This window comes from Schistocerca serialis, chromosome 2 (assembly GCF_023864345.2).
Source record: "Schistocerca serialis cubense isolate TAMUIC-IGC-003099 chromosome 2, iqSchSeri2.2, whole genome shotgun sequence".
Classification (NCBI taxonomy): Eukaryota; Metazoa; Arthropoda; class Insecta; order Orthoptera; family Acrididae; genus Schistocerca; species Schistocerca serialis.
In genome coordinates, this window is record NC_064639.1 from 96,337,356 (window position 1) to 96,359,328 (window position 21,973).

At 43.9% G+C, this 21,973-nt stretch overlaps 1 protein-coding gene across 1 annotated transcript in view; it reads right to left on the reverse strand.

The window, feature by feature from the left end:
- The window catches only part of LOC126456776 (MFS-type transporter SLC18B1-like), a 312,767-nt gene that overhangs the window by 143,135 nt on the left and 147,659 nt on the right, over positions 1-21,973 (reverse strand). The window contains exon 4 of the mRNA XM_050092546.1: positions 17,849-17,996. Coding sequence (XP_049948503.1) covers positions 17,849-17,996 — 148 coding nt within the window. The remainder of the gene's footprint in view (positions 1-17,848; positions 17,997-21,973) is intronic.

Here is a 21,973-nt window from a genome sequence, read left to right on the forward strand (position 1 = left end):
CAACTGGCACCTGACCCAGAGGTTCGCACGGCGGCACTGAAACTGGATGACCCATCATTAGAGGACATCTTGTGCATCGCTCATTCATTCGAAATTGTGCAGTCAGCTAACAAATGACTCCCTGCATATCATTTACGATGACAGCCAGGTTGCAACAACATCATGATTCCTTTTTGTCCTATGTCTCTATCACTTCTGAGCCTTCAGTCACCCCTCAATGACAGCTATGGAGGCCGCTCCCTTTATGCCCCGAGTGTTTTTCCTCTCCCTCCAAAGCAGACTGTCCAGATTGCTGGAGTTTCTCTACGTGCTGTGGCAAGATGGGGCACCTCTGCTCAGTATGCCACAGTCGCATGACCCAGCCCCTCCCGATGCCACAACCACACTAGAACACAGTATATGTACGGCAGACAGTTGTCTTCCAGTATGACCCTTTCATGCAGAAATTATTTCTCATGCTTCTTGTGTCTCACCTGGACATCTGCTTTCAGTTGAACACTGCAGACATTGTCCATTTGATCAATCGGGTGACATGTCTGAATGCCTTCACCTATATTGGCAACACCCTCCCCCAATATGGTGGCCTATTGTGACAGTGTGATTCCTCTTCACAGGCAGTCCTCAACTGCAACAACTTACAAATATGTTACCTGCCTTTGGATATTCTTTGTCATCAACCATCTGTTGGCTACCAACATTTTTGACATTTAAGCCTTCAAGGCATTTGAATTTTCTATCTCATACAAAGTCAGGAGATGTTTTCACAGTAGTCCTTTTTCGGAAACTGAACAACCTCTGCATGATGTTTTCATCTCTCTTTCAACTGCATTTGGTGTGTGCTTCAGACTTTCAGATTCACATCACCATTTGGCTGGATGCCACACCATGTTTTTAACATGCCACGTTGATTCCAGTGGCCTTGTGGGCTGCCATGAAGCAGGAACTCTGTTGTTGAACATGTCAAATCTAGTGCATGTGCCATGCCCCTAGTAATAACCTGGAAGCTGAATGGGTCTCCTGGGAATTTCGAGATGACCATCAATGCTCACTCACAGGTAAAAATCTATTTTATTCCCTGGCAAGGAGATCTCCTCAATAAACTGGTTGGGGTTGTACAAGTGACTTCCCTCTGGCATTTCCTCAGTCCCTTCAATATTCCAGCAATTTCTGGCACAGTTGATACAGAATATTCTGGCTTGTTCAATTATCAGAATGATATTATTGCCTTATTGCCACAGGATCTTCCCACAAGGAGCATTAGGAAAAACTCTGCACCCTGTTCACAGTCCTGAGGGACACAGACCAGTGTTGTCATTTGGAGAAGTACAGATTTTTTTCTGCCAGGAGTGGAGTACTTGGGCACTGGCTCTCCAAAGAGGAAATCTGGCCTACCAATGAGAACGTTGCTGCCATCACTTCTTTACCTCACCCAACCAACTTACATGAATTATGTTTCTGGGAAAGCTCAACTATCATAGTACATTCTTACTCCAGATGGCCCACATTGCACAACCTCTCCATCAACTGCAGAAAAAGGGGGTCCCTTACACCTGGACCGTGCCTGCAACCAGGCTTCTGTCAACTTGAAAACTATGCTGACATCCACACCCTGCCTCACACCCTTTTTTCCTGACTGCCCACTGGTTGTCACCACCAATTCATCTACCTATGTTACTGGAGCAATCTTGGCACACAGGAACAGTGACAGTTCCAAACAGCCTATTGCATATGCCTCCAAGACCCTGACCCTGGCAAAGCACAACTATTCACAGATCGAAAAGGAGGCCTTGGTAATAGTGTTCACAGTCAAGAAATTTCATGTCTACCTTTTTGAGACACAGTTCTCTCTAATTGCAGATCTCTAATTGTGGATCACAAGACATTGGTGTTGCTATTCAGGCCACATTCCAGTCTTCCAGAAGAGACAATGCAGTGTCTCCAGCACTGGGTGTTGTTCCTCAGTGCCTACAACTATACTATCCAGCTCAAGCCAACAGCCCAGCATTCCAATGCTGATGCAGTGTCCCATCTACTGGCTGAAACGGACCCAGATTTTGACCAAAGGGAGGTCCTCTACTTCCACACCTATGTTTGTTGCAGCTGAAACATGCCATGACACCACCCTACGACAGGTCCTTCACTATGTAATCCATAGCTGACCCTATTATCTCAATCACTGTTTGATAATAGAGTTCTATCCTTGGAAACAGCTGTATTATTGTCTCTCGGTTGCAGATGGTATCATCCTTTTGGATACTGACACAAATGCTCATCAAGTGGTTATTCTGAAGGAATCATTAGGTATTGAGTTTGCTCCACCAGGGTCACTAGGGCATGTTCTGCTGGCATGCTGCCATGTGTACTGGCCTGAGATCAATGATGATATTGAAAATATGGTCTGTAGCTGTGCAGCATGCACCTGCCACCAGCCCCCCCCCCCCCTCAACCCTTTGCCCCTGGTCTACTCCTTGCCTCCCTTGGACCCACTTCCATCTCAATTTTGCAGACCCATTATTGGTTTCTACATGGTTGCTCACTGTGGGTGCTTATTTGAAGTACCCTTAAGTCACATGCATGGCATTCACCACGGTCGACACCACCATTACCGTCATACCCAAGTTTTGGCCACCAAAGAGTTGTCTCGCACATTGGTCTCTGACAATGGCCCACAATTCGTGGCCTCTGCTTTTGAGCACTTCTGTGCAGCCAATGACATCAAACTCATCTGTGGCCTCTGTTCCACACTTCCTTCCATGGTGATGTTGAGTGTCTGATCTGGACTTTTAAGCAGCAGATGAAGATGGCTATTGAATCCTTCACCACTATAGCAGCCCTTACCTTATTTTTCAGCACATATTACACCACACCAATTATCAATCATAGCCCTGCAGAGCTCCTCCATGGTCGCCATCCTTGGACCTTATTTCATCTGTCGGCACCATCGCCATCAAAACCTTGCTCGCATCCCTCCGGACATTACACCCCTTGCATGGCGGTGCGGGCATGCTCCTATGGGAATCCTGAGCCTTGGACACCAGCAACGGTAGTGTCCATCCACAGGCAATGAGTTATGTCAATCCAAACACAGAAGGAGATGAAGTGCCATCACCACAATAAGCATAGGCCTCAAACACAAGCATCCCTCCCCCCCCCCCCCCCCCCCCACATCCCCTTCTTCTACCACCTTCTGGTGCCAATTTAATACTATGGCCAGAGCCCTGGCCAGCTACTGCTGACATCCCGTTGTTGCCTTGGCCCTTCCCTCTGGCTCCCTGTGGATCTGTGGTTCCCCCTGGAATGCCCATCTCCAGCAATATTCCAATGGACACTGCCGAATGCACTTCCTCCCCACAGCCTACAGTTGATTTGACTGTACCTTTGCCCCTACCTTTGTTTCACATTCCATGACACTGTCCGGGGAATTTCCACCCATATGCACCAGTTTCAGGTGGGAGGGATCTGGTATCAGGCCACACTGAAATTGAATGCTGCTGGAACAAATGGATCTTGATGGCCAATAGAGGGGAGAGTCACCACAGTGATGCTCTTGCCTAGTGGGTGCGGCACCATCTCACCACATGAATACACTGGCCAATAGTGTCCCTTCTGGTTGGCATAAATACCACCGTGCCTCGACCACTCAGTCAGTTGTGTACTTCACTTGATAGCATTTGTTGCTGTTTCCACTGTACTACTGACTACTTGCCAATGACTTCGCTTTGTTTTGGTTTTCTCCCTGGTCTTAATTCGGATTGTGGCTCATACATGATCTGTTGACAGCATTGTGTCAAAAGTTTATCCATTTTGTTGTAGCCTAGATTAATATTGTCTTGCTCTTGTTGTGTCGAGTCCACCATTCAACTGCCCTGTGCACTCCGGCATGGGTAGGAGTCCCAACCACAGGCAGTCTTCCCACCTCGCATCATCATTGTTTCTCACCTGTTCTCTGATGTGTTCAACAGTATCCAGCGACTCGGAGATATAGCAAGTATTTTAACCCCTTGATCCTTCCCATCACTTTCTGCCACTTCCTTATGGGGTACCGTTATTCACTATTTGTTTGAACTACTGATAATTAACAGAGCCCTAGTCTTTTGTGTTTGCCTCCCCCTGACAATGGTCACAGCAGGCTTCCCAGCATCTAAAGTGTGCCTCACTGACTTAGTGTCAGTTTCAGCACTTCAAAGTTACTGGTTATGGGGACGGGTGTGTATCACTATGTCTCTTTGGTTCCTGATCCCACTGTACAGGGTTTCTAGACCTACCACTGACATGCTGCTCACAATCAAGTGAACGAGTGATGATAGATCCTGTACAGTATCCATTGAAGGGAACAGTACTTGAAGTACCTTGAGAATTTCTGATACAAGACTCTTGGAATTTCATCCAACACACCCATTCCATACAGTTTTCTACTACCCAACAGCAACCACACTGATTTCCAGCTGCTTATGAAGAGCAACTGAACTGATTTCCTGCTGCTTATGAAGAGCAACTAATTTGTACCATGCCTGAGAACATTATTCACATTATAGCTGTATTTTGACTGATGCACTATTTATCTGAACACTACAAATCAACCTTAAATTATCCTCACTGATATTATTTAATTTCAATGTTTATTACATTACAATGACTGAAAGTTCTGTTTAAGATCTGAAGCTACGATGCCCAAGTGTAAACACTAAGAGAAAAACCTGGGATAAAACTTACTGGTTGCATGACACTAACTTTGTATCTCAATCTCTTGTTAAGGTTATGCTCAATAACAGATTATGTAGCAGTATTGTAAACAGTGGTTGACACTGTAGTTGAACACTACACTCAGCTGGCGGCTACGCAGGTAGCGGAGGCTGTGTGGCGTGGACTGGGCGGTTTTTTAGGTTAGAAGGCGTCGGGAAAGTACGGGGTGGGTTGCAATCTCAAACGGTGCATGGTAAATACAGGACGTGCTTGGATCAAGGAACAGTCGGAATTGTAGTTGTAAATTGTTGTAGTTGTACTGGGAAAGTCCCTGAGCTTCAAGCGCTAATAGAAAGCACAGAAGCTGAAATCATTATAGGTACAGAAAGCTGGCTAAAGCCAGAAATAAGTTCTGCAGAAATTTTTACTAAGTCTCAGACGGTGTTCAGGAAAGATAGATTAGGCAGAATTGGTGGTGGAGTGTTTGTGTCTGTCAGTAGTGGTTTATCTTGTAGTGAAGTCGAAGTAGATACTCCGTGTGAATTGGTATGGGTGGAGGTTATACTTAACAGCCGAACTAAGTTAATAATTGGCTCCTTCTACCGACCCCCCAGATTCCGATGATATAGTTGCTGAACAGTTCAGAGAAAATTTGAGTCTCGTAACAAATAAATACCCCACTCATGCGGTTATAGTTGGTGGGGACTTCAACCTTCCCTCGATATGTTGGCAAAAATATTTGTTCAAAACTGGTGGTAGGCAGAAAACATCTTCCGAGATTGTCCTAAATGCTTTCTCCGAAAATTATTTCGAGCAGTTAGTCCATGAACCCACGCAAATTGTAAATGGTTGTGAAAACACACTTGACCTCTTAGCCACAAACAATCCAGAGCTAATAGAGAGCATCATGACTGATACAGGGATTAGTGATCACAAGGTCGTTGTAGCTAGGCTCAATACCGTTTCTTCCAAATCCACCAGAAACAAACGCAAAATAATTTTATTTAAAAAAGTGGATAAAGTGTCACTAGAAGCCTTCCTAAGAGACAATCTCCATTCCTACCGAACTGACTATGCAAATGTAGACGAGATGTGGCTCAAATTCAAAGCTATAGTAGCAACAGCAATTGAGAGATTCATACCTCATAAATTGGTAAGAGATGGAACTGATCCCATATGGTATACAAAACAGGTCTGAACGCTGTTGCAGAGGCAACGAAAAAACTTTGCAAAGTTCAGAAGAACGCGAAATCCCGAAGATTGGCTAAAATTTACAGACGCGCGAAATTTGGCACGGACTTCAATGCGAGATGCCTTTAATAGGTTCCACAACGAAACATTGTCTCGAAATTTTGTAGAAAATCCGAAGAAATTCTGGTCATATGTAAAGTACACAAGCGGCAAGACGCAGTCAATACTTTCGCTGCGCAGTGCCGATGGTACTGTTACCGACGACTGTGCCGCTAAAGCGGAGTTATTGAACGCAGTTTTCCAAAATTCCTTCAACAGTGAAGACGAATGGAATATTCCAGAATTTGAAACACAAACAGCTGCTAGCATGAGTTTCTTAGAAGTAGATACCTTAGGGGTTGCGAAGCAACTCAAATCGCTTGATACGGGCAAGTCTTCAGGTCCAGATTGTATACCGATTAGGTTCCTTTTCAGATTACACTGATACAATAGCTCCCTACTTAGCAATCATATACAACCGCTCGCTCACCGATAGATCTGTACCTACAGCTTGGAAAATTGCGCAGGTCGCACCAGTGTTTAAGAAGGGTAGTAGGAGTAATCCATCGAACTACAGACCTATATATCATTGACGTCGGTTTGCAGTAGGGTTTTGGAGCATATACTGTATTCAAACATTATGAATCACCTCGAAGGGAACGATCTATTGATACGTAATCAGCATGGTTTCAGAAAACATCATTCATGTGCAACGCAGCTAGCTCTTTATTCGCACGAAGTAATGGCCGCTATCGACAGGGGATCTCAAGTTGATTCTGTATTTCTAGATTTCTGGAAAGCTTTTGACACCGTTCCTCACAAGTGACTTCTAATCAAGCTGCAGGCCTATGGGGTATCATCTCAGTTGTGTAACTGGATTCGTGATTTCCTGTCAGGAAGGTCGCAGTTCGTAGTAACAGACGGCAAATCATCGAGTAAAACTGAAGTGATATCAGGTGTTCCCCAGGGAAGCATCCTGGGACCTCTGCTGTTCCTGATCTATATAATTGCCTGGGTGATAATCTGAGCAGTTCTCTTAGGTTGTTCGCAGATGATGCTGTAATTTACCGTCTAGTAAGGTCATCCGAAGACCAGTATCAGTTGCAAAGCGATTTAGAAAAGGTTGCTGTATGGTGTGGCAGGTGGCAGTTAACGCTAAATAACGCAAAGTGTGAGGTGATCCACATGAGTTCCAAAAGAAATCCGTCGGAATTCGATTACTCGATAAATAGTACAATTCTCAAGGCTGTCAATTCAACTAAGTACCTGGATGTAAAAATTACAAACAACTTCAGTTGGAAAGACCACATAGATAATATTGTGGGGAAGGCGAGCTAAAGGTTGCGTTTCATTGGCAGGACACTTAGAAGATGCAACAAGTCCACTAAAGAGACAGCTTACACTACACTCGTTCGTCTTCTGTTAGAATATTGTTGCGCGGTGTGGGATCCTTACCAGGTGGGATTGACGGAGGACATCGAAAGGGTGCAAAAAAGGGCAGCTCGTTTTGTACGATCACTTAATAGCGGAGAGAGTGTAGCAGATATGATACACGAGTTGGGATGGAAGTCGTTAAAGCAAAGACGTTTTTCGTCGCGGCGAGATCGATTTACGAAATTTCAGTCACCAACTTTCTCTTCCGAATGCGAAAATATTCTGTTGAGCCCAACCTACATAGGTAGGAATGATCATCAAAATAAAATAAGAGAAATCAGAGCTCGAACAGAAAGGTTTAGGCGTTCGTTTTTCCCGCGCGCTGTTCGGGAGTGGAATGGTAGGGAAATAGTATGATTGTGGTTCGATGAACCCTCTGCCAAGCACTTAAATGTGAATTGCAGAGTAATCATGTAGATGTAGATGTAGATTTAGAAATGGGAAACTAAATGCAATAAGGAAACTAAATGCAATATGATATGATAGTTGTAGTAGGCACAAAGAAGCAAAAAAAGTGGAAAATACTTACACTTCAATAAAGGGAGATGATTTTCTCAAAAAATATTGATGCCAAAGTTTACAGAATACACAACTGTGGGTTTAAATAACATACCTTTTATCATATAAATATGAAATAAAATTATAGAATAAGTGTTTCTGAATGAAGGCACTGTTGCCACAAATTTGGCTTAAAGTTAATGACATAGTATAAATTCTGAATGGCACATCACAATATGAAGAATAGCGACATGTTATAATATAGTATTCCAAATTGAATCTATTGGTCATAAGCAGTCTCACACAAAGAAAAATCCAAAAGTTGGCTTAAATATGAAAGTAAATGTGTGAAATGCATACACTTTTTACTTAGCTGAATTTGGCACCTTCTACACTAGCATACAAAAAATAAACACTTTAGCATCAGTTTACAACCCTCAAAATAAGAAAACCATAGAGAACCAACAAAGTACATCTTCCACTTGGGGTGGCTAACATTGCAGTTGTTTAAATTCATAACACATTCTGAGTCTGAATTTAATACATTTTCTAGAAACTGAACAGCTTATGTCCATAAATCAACACAATGTTAGAAAGCACTGCTCCTGTGTAGCTCATCTGGCCCTCTTCTTGCATGATATACTGCAACTATGAATGGAGGTCAACATGCACATTTCATATTTCTAGATTTCCAAAAATCATGTAACATGGTACTCCACTGCAGTCTGTTGATGAAGGTACGAACATACAGTATAGGTTTCAAGATATGTGAGTGGCTCAAAGACTTATTAAATAGCAGAACCCAGTATTTCATCCTCAACAGCTAATGTTCATCACAGACAAGGGTCTTCTCAGGAGTATCCCAGAGAAATGTGATAGGACTGCTGTTATTCTCTATATACATAAATGATCTGGCAGACAGGGTGGGCAGCAATCTGCAGTTGTTTGCTCATGATGCCGTGGTGTATGACAAGGTGTCGAAAGTGAGAGACTATAGGATAATGCAAGATGACTTAAACAAAATTTCTAGTTGATGTGTTGAATGGCAGCTAATCCTAAATGTAGAAAAATTTAGGTTAATGCAGGTGAGTAGGAGAAACAATCCTGTAATGTTCAGATACAGCATTAGTAGTGTCCCACTTGACACAGTCATGCCATGTCAATATCTGTGCATAGCATTCCAGAGTGATGTGACGTGGAATGAGCATGTGAGGATTGTGGTAGGGAAGGCAAATGGTTGACTTCAGTTTATTGGGAGAATTTTAGGAAAGTATGGTTCATATGTGGAGGAGACTGCATATAGGACATTGCTGTGAACTATTCTTGAATACTGCTTGAGTGTTTGCGATCTGCACCCGGTCCAATTAAAGGAAGATGTTGAAGCAATTCAGATATACGGTGCTAGATATGTTACCGCTAGGTTTGAAAAATATGCATGTGTCATGAAGACACTTCAGAAACTCAAATGGGAATCTCTGGAGTGAAGGTAACTGTTGTGACAGTGCCACGACATTCAAAAGTGCCGCTACGTTAGTACGCAAACACGGCGATAGAGGCGCTCCGCAGCTCGGCCGAGCGCGGGAGCGCCACCTGGTTATGAACGGCGCCGGCCGCATGTCACGGCCCGGCAGTCGAGTGACAGATACGGAGTTAGTAACATGTAAACCGCGAGTGTTTCTACTTTTGTATCTCCACGCACTTTATTAGTGATTAAAGGTTATAACACTTTTTGGCGACGAGGTCGGATATTTTTTTTTCCCCTGCGTTGTGGACTTGTGTGTTCGTGTCGGGGCAGACATGGAACAGCTTATGCAAGCGCTTATTGAACAACAAACACAGCTGACGGCTGCTATTCAGGCGTTGTCGACGTCGCTTACTCATCGTCTGTCTTCCTCTTCTCCGCCTCTGTTCCCTCCTTATGACGAGGCCGCTGAAGACTGGGAGGATTATGAGAAGCGTTTGCGGCAACACTTCTTGGCTTTTGGCGTTGTCGACGCTCCTATGTGTAAGTCGTTATTTCTATCTTGGATTTCCCCACGGATCTATCAGCTGCTATCTCAGTTAGCCCCTCTGCGGGAACCTGCCTCTCTGTCCTTCCAAGAAATGTGTGACTTATTGTCTAACTATTACCGAAAACACACCCATGTCGTTGCCGCCCGCGTGGCTTTTTACCGGTGTCGTAAACAGCCCCATCAATCTTACCGGGCTTGGGCAGCGGAACTACACGGTCTGAGTCGGAAATGTCAGTTTGTCACGGACACTCACCATGAGTCTTACGCTGATTCAATGGTTCGGGACGCTATTTTACGGCTTGCTCCTGATAAAGAAGTTCGGCAACATGCCTTACAATTGCCAAACCCGTCGTTGTCGGAAGTTCTCGGCATCGCTCAATCGTTTGAAGTGTCTCACGCTGCTGGTGCGCAAATAGACGCGTGGTGTGATGTAGGCGCTGTCCAGACCACTTTCGACGCGGACAATTTGCCTGTTTCACAGGGAAACGACGATGTGGCGGCGGTTCACTCGCGTCAACAACGTCGTGTTGGGCCGCCACGCTCGCAGCGAAAACAGCAACCACAGAAGCAGGTTCGTTCCGCCCTTCCTTCTTGTCCACGTTGTTTCGTGCAGCATGACAGAGACGCGTGTCCAAAACGTTGGGCCACGTGTAATTCCTGTAGGAAAAAAGGCCACATTGCTTCTGTGTGTCGGTCCCCTAAAGTTCCTGTCGACGAGGACGAGGCATCGGACATGGATGTTAACTGTGTGCTTTCTCAAACGAATAAGTTGTTTGTTACTGTTCGTGTTCTGGATAAAGACATTCGCATGCAAGTGGACACTGGCTCTGCAGTAACTCTAATTAATTCTCGCACGTATTTGGAGTTGGGCTCCCCTCCCTTGTCTCCTGTTACGCGTAATCTACGAACTTATAATAAGCAGAAAATTCCTATCGTTGGCCAGTTTGATGCTTCCACTGCCTACAAGTCTGTTGTTAGGCCCCTCACGTTTTATGTGGTGGATCATGCGGGCACTGAAAACCTGTTCGGTTATGATGCTTTCCAGTTGTTCGGGTTTTCCATTGATGATGATGTGCACCTCATATCTGCGGACATTCCGTATCCCCAGCTGGATGGCTTGTGTTCTGAATTCTCGTCCGTGTTCTCTGCTGGTCTGGGTCGTGCCAAGGATTTTGAAGCCCACATTACTCTTAAACCTACGGCTCGCCCTAAGTTTTTCCGGGCACGCCCTATTCCGATGGCGTTGCGTGCGCCTGTCAAAGCTGAGATAGACAGGTTAACGGCTTCGGGGATACTCCTTCCTGTTACCTCCAGCGAATGGGCATCGCCCATCGTGGTGGTTTCTAAACCAAACGGGAGTCTGCGATTGTGTGGTGATTTTAAAGCCACTGTCAACGCTCAGAGCCTCATTGACACTTATCCTCTTCCCCGTCCTGAGGAGTTATTTACCAAGCTCGCTGGGGGCCAATTCTTTTCCAAACTTGACTTATCGGAGGCGTACCATCAGTTGCCGTTGGATGCATCTTCCAAGGAATTTCTCGTCATCAACACTCCTTGTGGGTTGTATCAGTACCAGCGGTTACCATTTGGCGTCACTAGCGCGCCGGCCATTTTTCAGCGATTTTTGGAACAGCTCACGGCTTCCGTTCCCGGCTGCATCAACTACCTGGATGACATTGTTGTCACGGGGGCCTCCACTGAGGAGCACCTTCGCAATTTGCGTTCACTGTTTCGGGTTCTGCATTCAGCAGGGTTGAAGTGCAATCTGGACAAGTCTCAGTTCTTCCAACCCTCCATTGTGTATCTTGGTTTCCACTTGTCCCGTGAGGGTATACGCCCTCTACGACAGCACGTTGCGGCCATTACCGCTCTACCCCGGCCGTCTACGGTCAAAGAACTTCAGGCGTTTCTAGGCAAGGTTGCTTATTATCACAAATTCATTCCCTCCGCGGTGGCAGTGGCTCATCCTCTACATCAGCTGTTACGCAAAAACGTTCCTTTCTGTTGGTCCACCGAGTGTGAGCAGGCTTTTGTCCGCCTGAAGGCTCATTTGCAGTCGGCGCCTTGTCTTGCCACATTCAGTCCGGGTCAGCACTTGGTTCTGGCGACTGACGCGTCACAGTATGGCCTAGGGGCTGTTCTCGCCCATCGGTATGAGGATGGGTCGGAACGACCCATCGCCTACGCTTCCAAGACCCTCAATGATGCCCAACGGCGTTACTCTCAAATAGAAAAGGAGGCGCTCGCTATCATTTATGCTCTGAAAAAGTTCAGCGTTTTTTTGTATGGTTCTAAGTTTCACCTCATCACCGACCACAAGCCGCTGGTCTCTCTGTTCAGCCCCTCGGCGTCGCTTCCGGATAAGGCAGCTCACCGCCTGCAACGTTGGGCCTTATACTTGTCTCGTTTTCACTATGAGATTCACTATCGCCCCACGGCCCAGTACGCCAACGCTGACGCGTTGTCGCGTTTGCCGATGGGCCCCGACCCGGTTTTCGATCGCGATGAACTCCTCTGTTTCCACATTGATGAGGAAGAACGTCGTGCGGTCGAGGGTTTTCCACTTACAGGTTCGCAGGTCGCGTCGGCTACTGCGCGGGATCCGGTCCTGCGTCAGGTGATTGGTTTTGTTCAGCGGGGTTGGCCGGACAGGACCAAGGGCCGGGCGTCGGATCCCCTTCGCAACTACCATGCCTTGCGCCTTCGTCTGTCTGTTCGTGAGGGTGTTGTTCTTCTGGCCACGGATGGCGCATCTCCACGGGTTGTGGTGCCCGCCTCTCTTCGCAAAGCTGTTCTCAAACTATTGCATGAGGGCCATTGGGGAACTTCTCGGACTAAGTCCTTGGCCCGCAGGAACGTTTATTGGCCCGGTATCGATTCGGACATCGCCCACATGGTCGCTGCGTGTGATCAGTGTGTTCAACAACTGGCTGCGCCTCGTACTCTGCCCTCTCCGTGGCCTGATCCGGCGCAGCCGTGGGAACGGGTGCACGCTGACTTTGCCGGCCCCTTCCTCGGCACTTATTGGCTACTGTTGATTGACGCCTTCTCGAAGTTTCCGTTTGTTGTTCGCTGTCCGTCGCCCACCACTGCGGTGACGACACTGGCTTTGTCAAAAATCTTTGCGCTAGAAGGTCTTCCATCCACGATTGTCACGGACAATGGCCCTCAGTTCTCTTCGCAGGCCTTCCGTGATTTTTGTACTGGACAAGGGATTCATCATGTTACAGCACCGCCCTTCCATCCGCAATCGAATGGGGAGGTCGAGCGCCTTGTCCGCACTTTCAAAAGCCAAATGAAAAAATTCCTTAGTGATTTTTCCACAGATGACGCTCTGTTGCAATTTCTGAGTTCTTATCGCTTCACACCTCTGGGTGATCGCAGCCCTGCTGAACTCTTGCATGGCCGCCAACCGCGCACCCTACTGCATCTGCTTCACCCTGTCAGGCCTTATACTGTGTCCCCTAGTGCGGGAAAATACCCGGTGGGCGCCGACGTGTGGGCACGGGGGTATGGATCTCGCCCTAAATGGATTCCAGGGGTGGTCCAGGCTCTTCGCGGCCGCCGGCTTTGTGAAATACGTACGGACGACGGCATGGTTGTTCGCCATTACGACCAGATGCGCCCACGAGTGGTGGCCACGCCGGTACCACCGCCCCCTCTTTCGTCTCCACCAGCCCGAGAAGCCAGTCCTGTCGCTGCTGCCGATCTTCCGGGCGTGTTGCTGCCGCCGCCGTCGCTACCGCTTCCGAGTACGCCGGAACCGGCCCCAGTCGCGACGCCGCCTTCTCCGGGACCCATCTCGCTGGAGCACACCCCCAGGTCCACGACACCTATGGATGCTGCTCCGGAGTTTTCACCCATCATCTCGTCCAGGAGGCACGTTCCACGCGCCAGCTTCCGTCCTGGACATTTTCGACCATACTCTCGTGTTTCTCCGCGGGATCTTCTCGGGACCTCCCAAGAGGCCATGGATGTCTCCGCACTGTCCGTGTCTCCACGAAAGTGAGCGTTTTTTTTTCACAGGGGGAAAAGTGTTGTGACAGTGCCACGACATTCAAAAGTGCCGCTACGTTAGTACGCGAACACGGCGATAGAGGCGCTCCGCAGCTCGGCCGAGCGCGGGAGCGCCACCTGGTTATGAACGGCGCCGGCCGCATGTCACGGCCCGGCAGTCGAGTGACAGATACGGAGTTAGTAACATGTAAACCGCGAGTGTTTCTACTTTTGTATCTCCACGCACTTTATTAGTGATTAAAGGTTATAACAGTAACATTCTTTTTGAGGAATACTATTAAGAATATTTAGAGAACTGGCCTCTGAAGCTGACTGCAGAACGATTCTACTGCCACCAACATGCATTTTGTGTACGGACCACAAACATAAAACGTATGATAGAAGAAATTAGGGACCATACGGAGGCATATAGACAGTCATTTTTCCGTTGCTCTATCTGTAAGTGGAACTGGAAAGTAAACGACTAGTAATGGTACAGGGTAACCACTACCATGCACCTTACAGCAGCTTGCACAGTATGTATGTACATGTAGATGTAAATGCAGTTGTTGAATTTAATAAAGACATCTGCTTCAGTCTGCCATACAGAAATCATAGAGGCGCTAACAGAACGAGGGTGATCCACAAGATTTACAGGGTGTCAACAATTATTCATCACCACTGAGAAGCCAACTGAATAATTTTTTATAGTAAAAAGTGTAAAGCAAGTAGACCCAATATTGCCAAATCTCTTTACAGCTGTGTTGGATATGGCAATGTCCAAGAGCCAACTGGAAGGAAAAATGATGAAAATTAATGGAAATCAGTTAAACAACCTACACTGTGTTCCAAGCATAGAGGAACTGCTAGAGAAAGGCGCAAGAAACTTTAATGCACCCATCAGTCATAAACATATTGTAACTTATAAAGGGCAGGACTAGATGTGATAGTAACCATATAATATAGTAGCTCTGCTGCAATTTGTGCACAGCTTTTTATGTGGGCATGACCACCAACCACCTGTCCATGCCAAGGAACGACCACCATGAAACTGAATTGATCACCCAGTAGCAGACACACTCCTGGGCGCAACATGTTTAATCTTAATGGCTGCTTCAGCACCTATGATATCTGTCTTCTCCCACCCTGTCCCTACCCTCTTGCCATCCACGCTGCCTCCATTTCCTGTCATCACTCACAGTTGACAGTTATGTGCGTGGCAATGTGTCCAGTATGAACAGGGCCACATCATTCTTTATCTATTAATTTATTTTCAGTCTTTTCTCTTAATTGATAATAACAGATTTCCTATGTTTTCCTCCTTAACTGGTATTTGTGTTTTCAGACAAAACTCCTATTGCCACTTTCTCAACACTGAACTTTTTCAGTTCATCTAAAGCAGAGGAAGGCAAATGCTCTACAGTTTCTACACCAAAATTCACCAACTCCAATATCCTACCTACAATACAATTATCTGGATGGTAAAATTAAATAAATAAAAAACTCAATTAGAATTTTGCATGACTGGAACAATCCATCATTAATTAATTAGAATTTACATTGTTTAAGATCCATAGCAAATACACAATTACATTTGTGATGACTAATTTAATTTTCATTTGAGTACATGAAAAGCATTTTAATCTTACACTGAAGAGCCAAAGAAACTGGTACACATGACTAACATTGCATAGGGCTCCCACAAGCATGTAGAAGTGCCACAATGTGACATGGTATAGACTTGACTAAAGTCTGAAACAGTTCTTGAGGGAATTGACACGATGAATCCTGCAGGGCTGTCCATAAATCCAAAAGAGTATGAGGAGGTAAAGAGCCCTTCTGAACAACGCATTGCAAGGCATCCCACATATGCTTAATAATATTCATGTTTGGTGGCCAGCGGAAGTGTTTAAACTCAGAAAAGAGTTCCTGGAGCCAATCTGTAGCAATTCTGGATGTGTGGGGTGTCTCATTGTCCTGCCAGAATTGCCCAAGCTCCTTGGAATGACAATGGACATGAATGGATGCAGGTTATCAGACAGGATGCTTACGCATGTGTCACCTGTCAGTCATATCTAAACTTACCAGGGGTCCCATATCGCTCCAACTGCACATGCTCTACACCATAACAGAGCCTCCACCAACTTGAACAGTCCCTTGCTGACATGCAGAGTCCATGGATTCATGAGATTGTCTCCATACCATACAAGTTCATCTGCTAGACACAATTTGATATGACCAGGCAACATGTTTCCAGTCATCAAGAGTCCAATGTCAGTGTTGACGGGCCCAGGCAAGGAATAAAGCATTGTGTTGAGCAGTCATCAAGGGTACATGAGTGGGCCTTCAGATCTGCAAGCCCATATCAATGATGTTTTGTTGTATGGTTTGCACGCTGACACTTGTTGATGGCCGAGTATTGAAATCTGCAGTAATTTGCAGAAGGGTTGCACTTCTGTTAAGTTGAACGATTCTCTTCAGTCATAGTTGGTCCCTTTCTTGCAGGATCTTTTACCGGCTGCAGTGATGTTGGAGATTGGATGTTTTACTGGGTTCCTAATATTCATGGCACACTTGTGAAATGGTCATACAGGAAAATCTCCACGTCTTCACTACCTCAGAGATGCTGTGTTCCATCGCTCGTGCGCTAACTATAACACTGCATTCAAACTCACTTAAATCTTGATAAACTGCCATTGTAGCAGCAGTAACTGATCTAACAACTGTGTCAGACACTTGTCGCCTTATATAGGTGTTCCAAACTGCAGCACCCTGTTCTGGTTGTTGACATATCTCTGTATTTGAATCTACATGCCTATACCAGTTTCTTTGCCATTTTAGTGTACAAGAGGTGCAATAATTCTCATATGATGTACATTTTCAGGTTAGACATCTTTGACTGTTCCAAAATCAAACAATTTAAAGCTGATTGCACCATCTTCTTCATGGTTATTCTATCCTCCTCCAATCTTTGAGCCAGCCAGCATAGATTTCCCTTGGTATCTGGCTTTGATTCATATGTAGTAGATGGTTCTCCCATTCCTTTCTATACTGTTGCTCTTTTCTACTATTCATAGAACATGGAATTCCTCATTTATCTCACACTTATTTTTATGATCTTCTGATTCATATCTTGCCAAAAGTCTTAGAAGTCTCATTTCTGTAATTCATTAACCTTAAAGTCTGACTGTACATCAAAGTGAGCAAAATAAACATAGTCTCTTGCACAGAAAATTTGTTTCCATATTTGTAACTGCTTTCCCTTACTGGCAGTTATCAACTTTAAATCTGTATTATGTATTTAGAAGAATGCCTTTATGCAAGATTAATTTTACACATGTTATAAATGTTGCTTGTCCTCCAATGCTAAATTTTGCACCACACACTGCACAGTCAACACTCACCCCATTATTTAATGAATGCAATAATTTGTTCTTTATTTTACAAATTCATTTCCCTATCACTAGCACAGAATATATTACAATATCAGTGGTCATAATCATAGAGCTCTTTAATAAATTGATAAAATGCAACATATTACACAATTCACAGAAAAAATACTTCCACAGCAACTGAAAACTTAAGTCCAAACAAACCATATTGTTGACAGGCCTACCAGTTTTCAAAAAAACTGGCGCAATATACTGCACTCAAAGTGTGGCACGGCAATGTTTTAAGAGACAACATTCTTCAAATCTGTGCTATAACTAAAGTAATAAAATGAGAATTTGTCATCTATACTGAACGAATTATTCTAAAAATAAAAAACAAATATAAAAATAATAATATGTAAAGACTGACATTCTAAGTAATAAAACTGTAAGAGTCCTTGCAAAGCCATATCTCATGGGTGAGAAATTTAATATACGGTAGTTGGTGAACGAAGGATTGGTGAAGATAGTATTTCACACAAATAACCTTAACATGATATGAAAAATTAACCTCAGTTGCAAAGCAAAAACGTTATCAATATCAATTAAGCAGATATTATTTACCAAAACAGTTCCAATTGTGTCAGGAAATACTTCAACAACAAACACATAGCTGGCGGTAGCATAGGCACTTGCTCCCAGAGCTTCCATTCCACGCACCAGGAAACAGTACATCGTAAAAATTGTATATGAATCAATGCGAGCTAATAACCTGTAACAAGCATAAAAATTAAATGTACGAATTGTCACTGGATAACAGCAATTAACATTTCAATGAGATCCTTATGAACTTCATACTTCTGACTGTATTTTATTTTGCTAAAAAGAATTGTATTTTTTTTTTTTTCTGTGGAACCCAAAAATGGCATCTGCAAAACTGTGAGCTTAGAGCTATTAGTTTTCAGGGTCATCCAGGAAGTAAAGGTTACTGGGTTATAAAAAAATAAAAACTTTACAGGAACAGAAAATAAGCATTTGAGAGTTCAGCAACCAATTAGTAATAGGTCATTATTACAATGTGGGCATTACACAACAAATCTTCAAGATTACGTAAGTCTTGGCAGTTGTTCAGCATGGTTCAGCTCAGTGTTATCTTCAATATGAAGTACCTAGTCACATATTCGATTACAATCAAGATTCAATGACAGTCACTTGTTGAAACTAGTAATTCAGAAAGCTCGTGCAGTATAACTGTGATCTTGGCTTACATTATAACACCATACTACTAAATACAGTCACATACTCTTATCAGCCTTTGCATCTTCATTTGATTATCAGAATGAGGTCCAGTTTCCCAATTGATGCAATATAGCAACATCACTGCCCAATGAAAAACCCATTGTTTTAATCTGAACAGCATCTCTAGAGCCTTGCAAGGTTTAAAATTTTGTATAGTTACTGATTTTTCTCTTCAAATAAAGTGCATTTCAAAGAATAGCCTTCAAGTCCCACTGTACGGTCACAGGTATGAGTAGCTCATGCAAATTTACAGTCACACTCTGCATAAATTGGAAAAAAGTAGAATCTCAGATACAGAGGCAGCTGCCACATTATTCATCATGGAGACATATCACAAATTAGGCTCCCCTCCATTGGTAAAAGTGAAGTGGCACCTGATATTATTTTACGAGTAGAGAATTATAAACAACAGTGTGTTTGCTACTGAAGTAATGTACAGTCAAGTATCACAATCTAAGTGAAGATGCAAGTTGTAGCACAGGATAGGTCTGATCATGATGCCTTTACAAATTTTTGATTTAGAATCTAAGATACAGTAGGTATTATTTCACAAGATTTAACATTTGAAATTTCAAATACATAGAATATAGTACAATTAGGTTAGATAGAGCAGCAATCAGTCGTAGAATTAAGTTGCTTTAATATGACATTTATAGTCACAATGCAGATCAGATTTCAGGTCGAAAGCAACTTAATTCTACGACTGATTGCTGCTCTATCTAACCCAATACAGCCACAGTCATTGCGTGCACGCACCCCATGGAGGGCAACCTGATATAGTACAATGTTCACACCGAGCTTAGAATATGCCAATAACCATGGCCAGATCAAGAACATTTTCCTACAGAAAGGACTTATCATTTGGTGCCCCACTCTCTTCCCCCCCCCCCCCCCCCCCCCCCCCCCCCCCCCCCCCCGCTCCTTCGCCTGGGTCAGTTTTCACTAGTAATTGTGATATGCACTGTACACAAATCTTGCACCTAGGCACCCCTGATGCCACTCTCACCTTGATGCCCCAAGCGGCCACTTGTAATTGTGGTGCATCCTGTATGTAAGTCTTACACTTGTGGTGCATCTGGTGCCCCTCTTAGCTTTGAATCCCAAAAAACTGCTAGTAATTGTGATAAGTTCTATACGGAAATCTTGTGATATGTCACATACAGGAATCTTACAGTAGTGGCACCTCTGGCACCCCTCCCAGCTTGGTGCCCCAAGTGGTGGCTTGTGTCATTTGGATCTTAAACAGGGCCTGCCTGTAATTGTGGAGCACATTAAGATAAGCCACCAGCAGCATCTACATTTCATAGAGCCAGACAGATACTGTTAACTTTCCAAAGTGAAATTAAATAACAGTTAGGTAACTGAGTGGCACAGGGAGTTTTGGAAACCATCACTTTCAGTAGTTGCACTACTCCATCGGTAATAGTTAAGAGCCCAATGGATCTTTAAGGATTTGTGGTGAAATTAAGGGGACTATAACTTTTCTGTCAATAACAGAAATATATCTAATACTAGGATCCAAAGCGTTACAATCAAAATTAGAGTGCCAAATATAGTGTTGAAAGGCAGATCTCGCTGATGCATATTTACATTTGCCATTAGAGAAGGAATCACAGCAAGTGTAGGTAGTGGGTACACCCTTCAGGTTGTACTATCATAGCTAACTATCATTTGGAGTATCAAGTGTACCTGCATTGTTTGAAAGATATATGGAACAACTGACATCATTGGTTCCTTATCGTATTAACTGCCTGGATATAATAACAGTAACATACAAATAACTATAAAGGTATTTTCCCTTATTTACCACGTAAACTCAGACTGCTGTTTGAGCAAATGCTATTTTTTTCTGAAGGAAAGGATGTACTTGAGGCAGGTGTTCACTGTATCTGGATTTGGACCAACTAAACAACATTTAGCACCAATTCATTTCCTCCCTTACACTACAATTAAACTGAAAACATTCTTAACAAAAAATATTTACTCTGTCTGTCTGTCTCTTCCCAATAAAACATATTACTGACATCAGAGATATGAAGAGCTATTTCTATTGCATATGTAGAGTATAACATCTGGTGTTCCACATTGCCCAGAGGTGCAGTACACAAGACATGTCACAGCATGCCTTCTTGTTCCCCAGGCTTGTGCAAACTGAAAGGTGTCAAATTCAAATGGACGTCAGGTGTCCAGAGGGAAAGGGCACATCATTGGCCTCACTGCTGTGCAATGTGACAAAATTGAACTTAATACCTCATAATAAATGAATGATTTGAATTACGCAGTAACTACACACAATCACCGACTTCGAGATTTCAGTAGGGTGTATAGGCACCATGCACTGCATCCAGAGATTCGACGTATCAGCTGCAGACCCAGAAACCTTCCTCCAACTCACCCAAGCAAGGCACAGCTCAGCTCCACACTTATCAGCAATGGCTGATACTGGACAGTGACATGTAAATTGTTGAACAGTGTAAATGTAATCTACTCTATGGACAATATGTCAGGCGAATATGTGTCACGGGGAAACAACGGTAATTGTCATTTCTGAACAAACACTGTCAGGTGTTGGTCTGTTGACATATAGCACACCAATTTGTTAGCAGAACTTCAGGCCTTTGGACCTGCCCTTTGCAATGATAACTACACAGCTTACTCTCGTTACACATTCAATGATATTGCATGTTGTTTTCCATGAAAACATGAACTCCCAAACTTGGTGTCCTTCATCTGTTCCATTCGATAGTATACACTTCTGGAATGCAATCACCACAGTAGTGCCTCACGTGTAGATGACCATCACTTAAGGACATGTTGAAGTGGACTTAACAGAAAAACTCATTTGTAGACTGTCAATGCACCTCCTGAAACTGATGCTGCCTCTATGTGACCACAACTGTTCACCACAGTGTTCCATATATCCTCCAAGTCTGGATTTGTTTGAGAGATTCCTCATCAGCACTATGTTTTAGATAAATTCCAGTGCAAATAAGGCACTCAGAACATTTATGAAAATGAATCTAACATACAGTTTCTATTCGCAACAGATAACAGGGAAGAGATTGAATGGGTGTGAAATTAGATTTCATATAATTGCAATCCACAAGCCACACCAAAAAATGTACAATATTCTCTACTGTTACTTATGGGAAAGTACAGAAGAACAATTACTTTTCGAGCAAGGAAATCTGTTACTGGCTACTTCACATATGACATGCTGTTGAAACCATAAAATACATAACAGCAGACAATTTTGTACAGTCAAAACATAAATTATGCAGTTTAAGGTGAGCAATCATAATACAATAATTGCATATGTTATAGTTTTATACTGTGAATTCAATAGCTAACTGTACAGCTATTTGTGTTCACACACTCCTATGCTTATAAATTACTGACTCAAAGTATTTACAGAAGAACGGAACTGTATTGTAAGCCACCCCAAGAAGA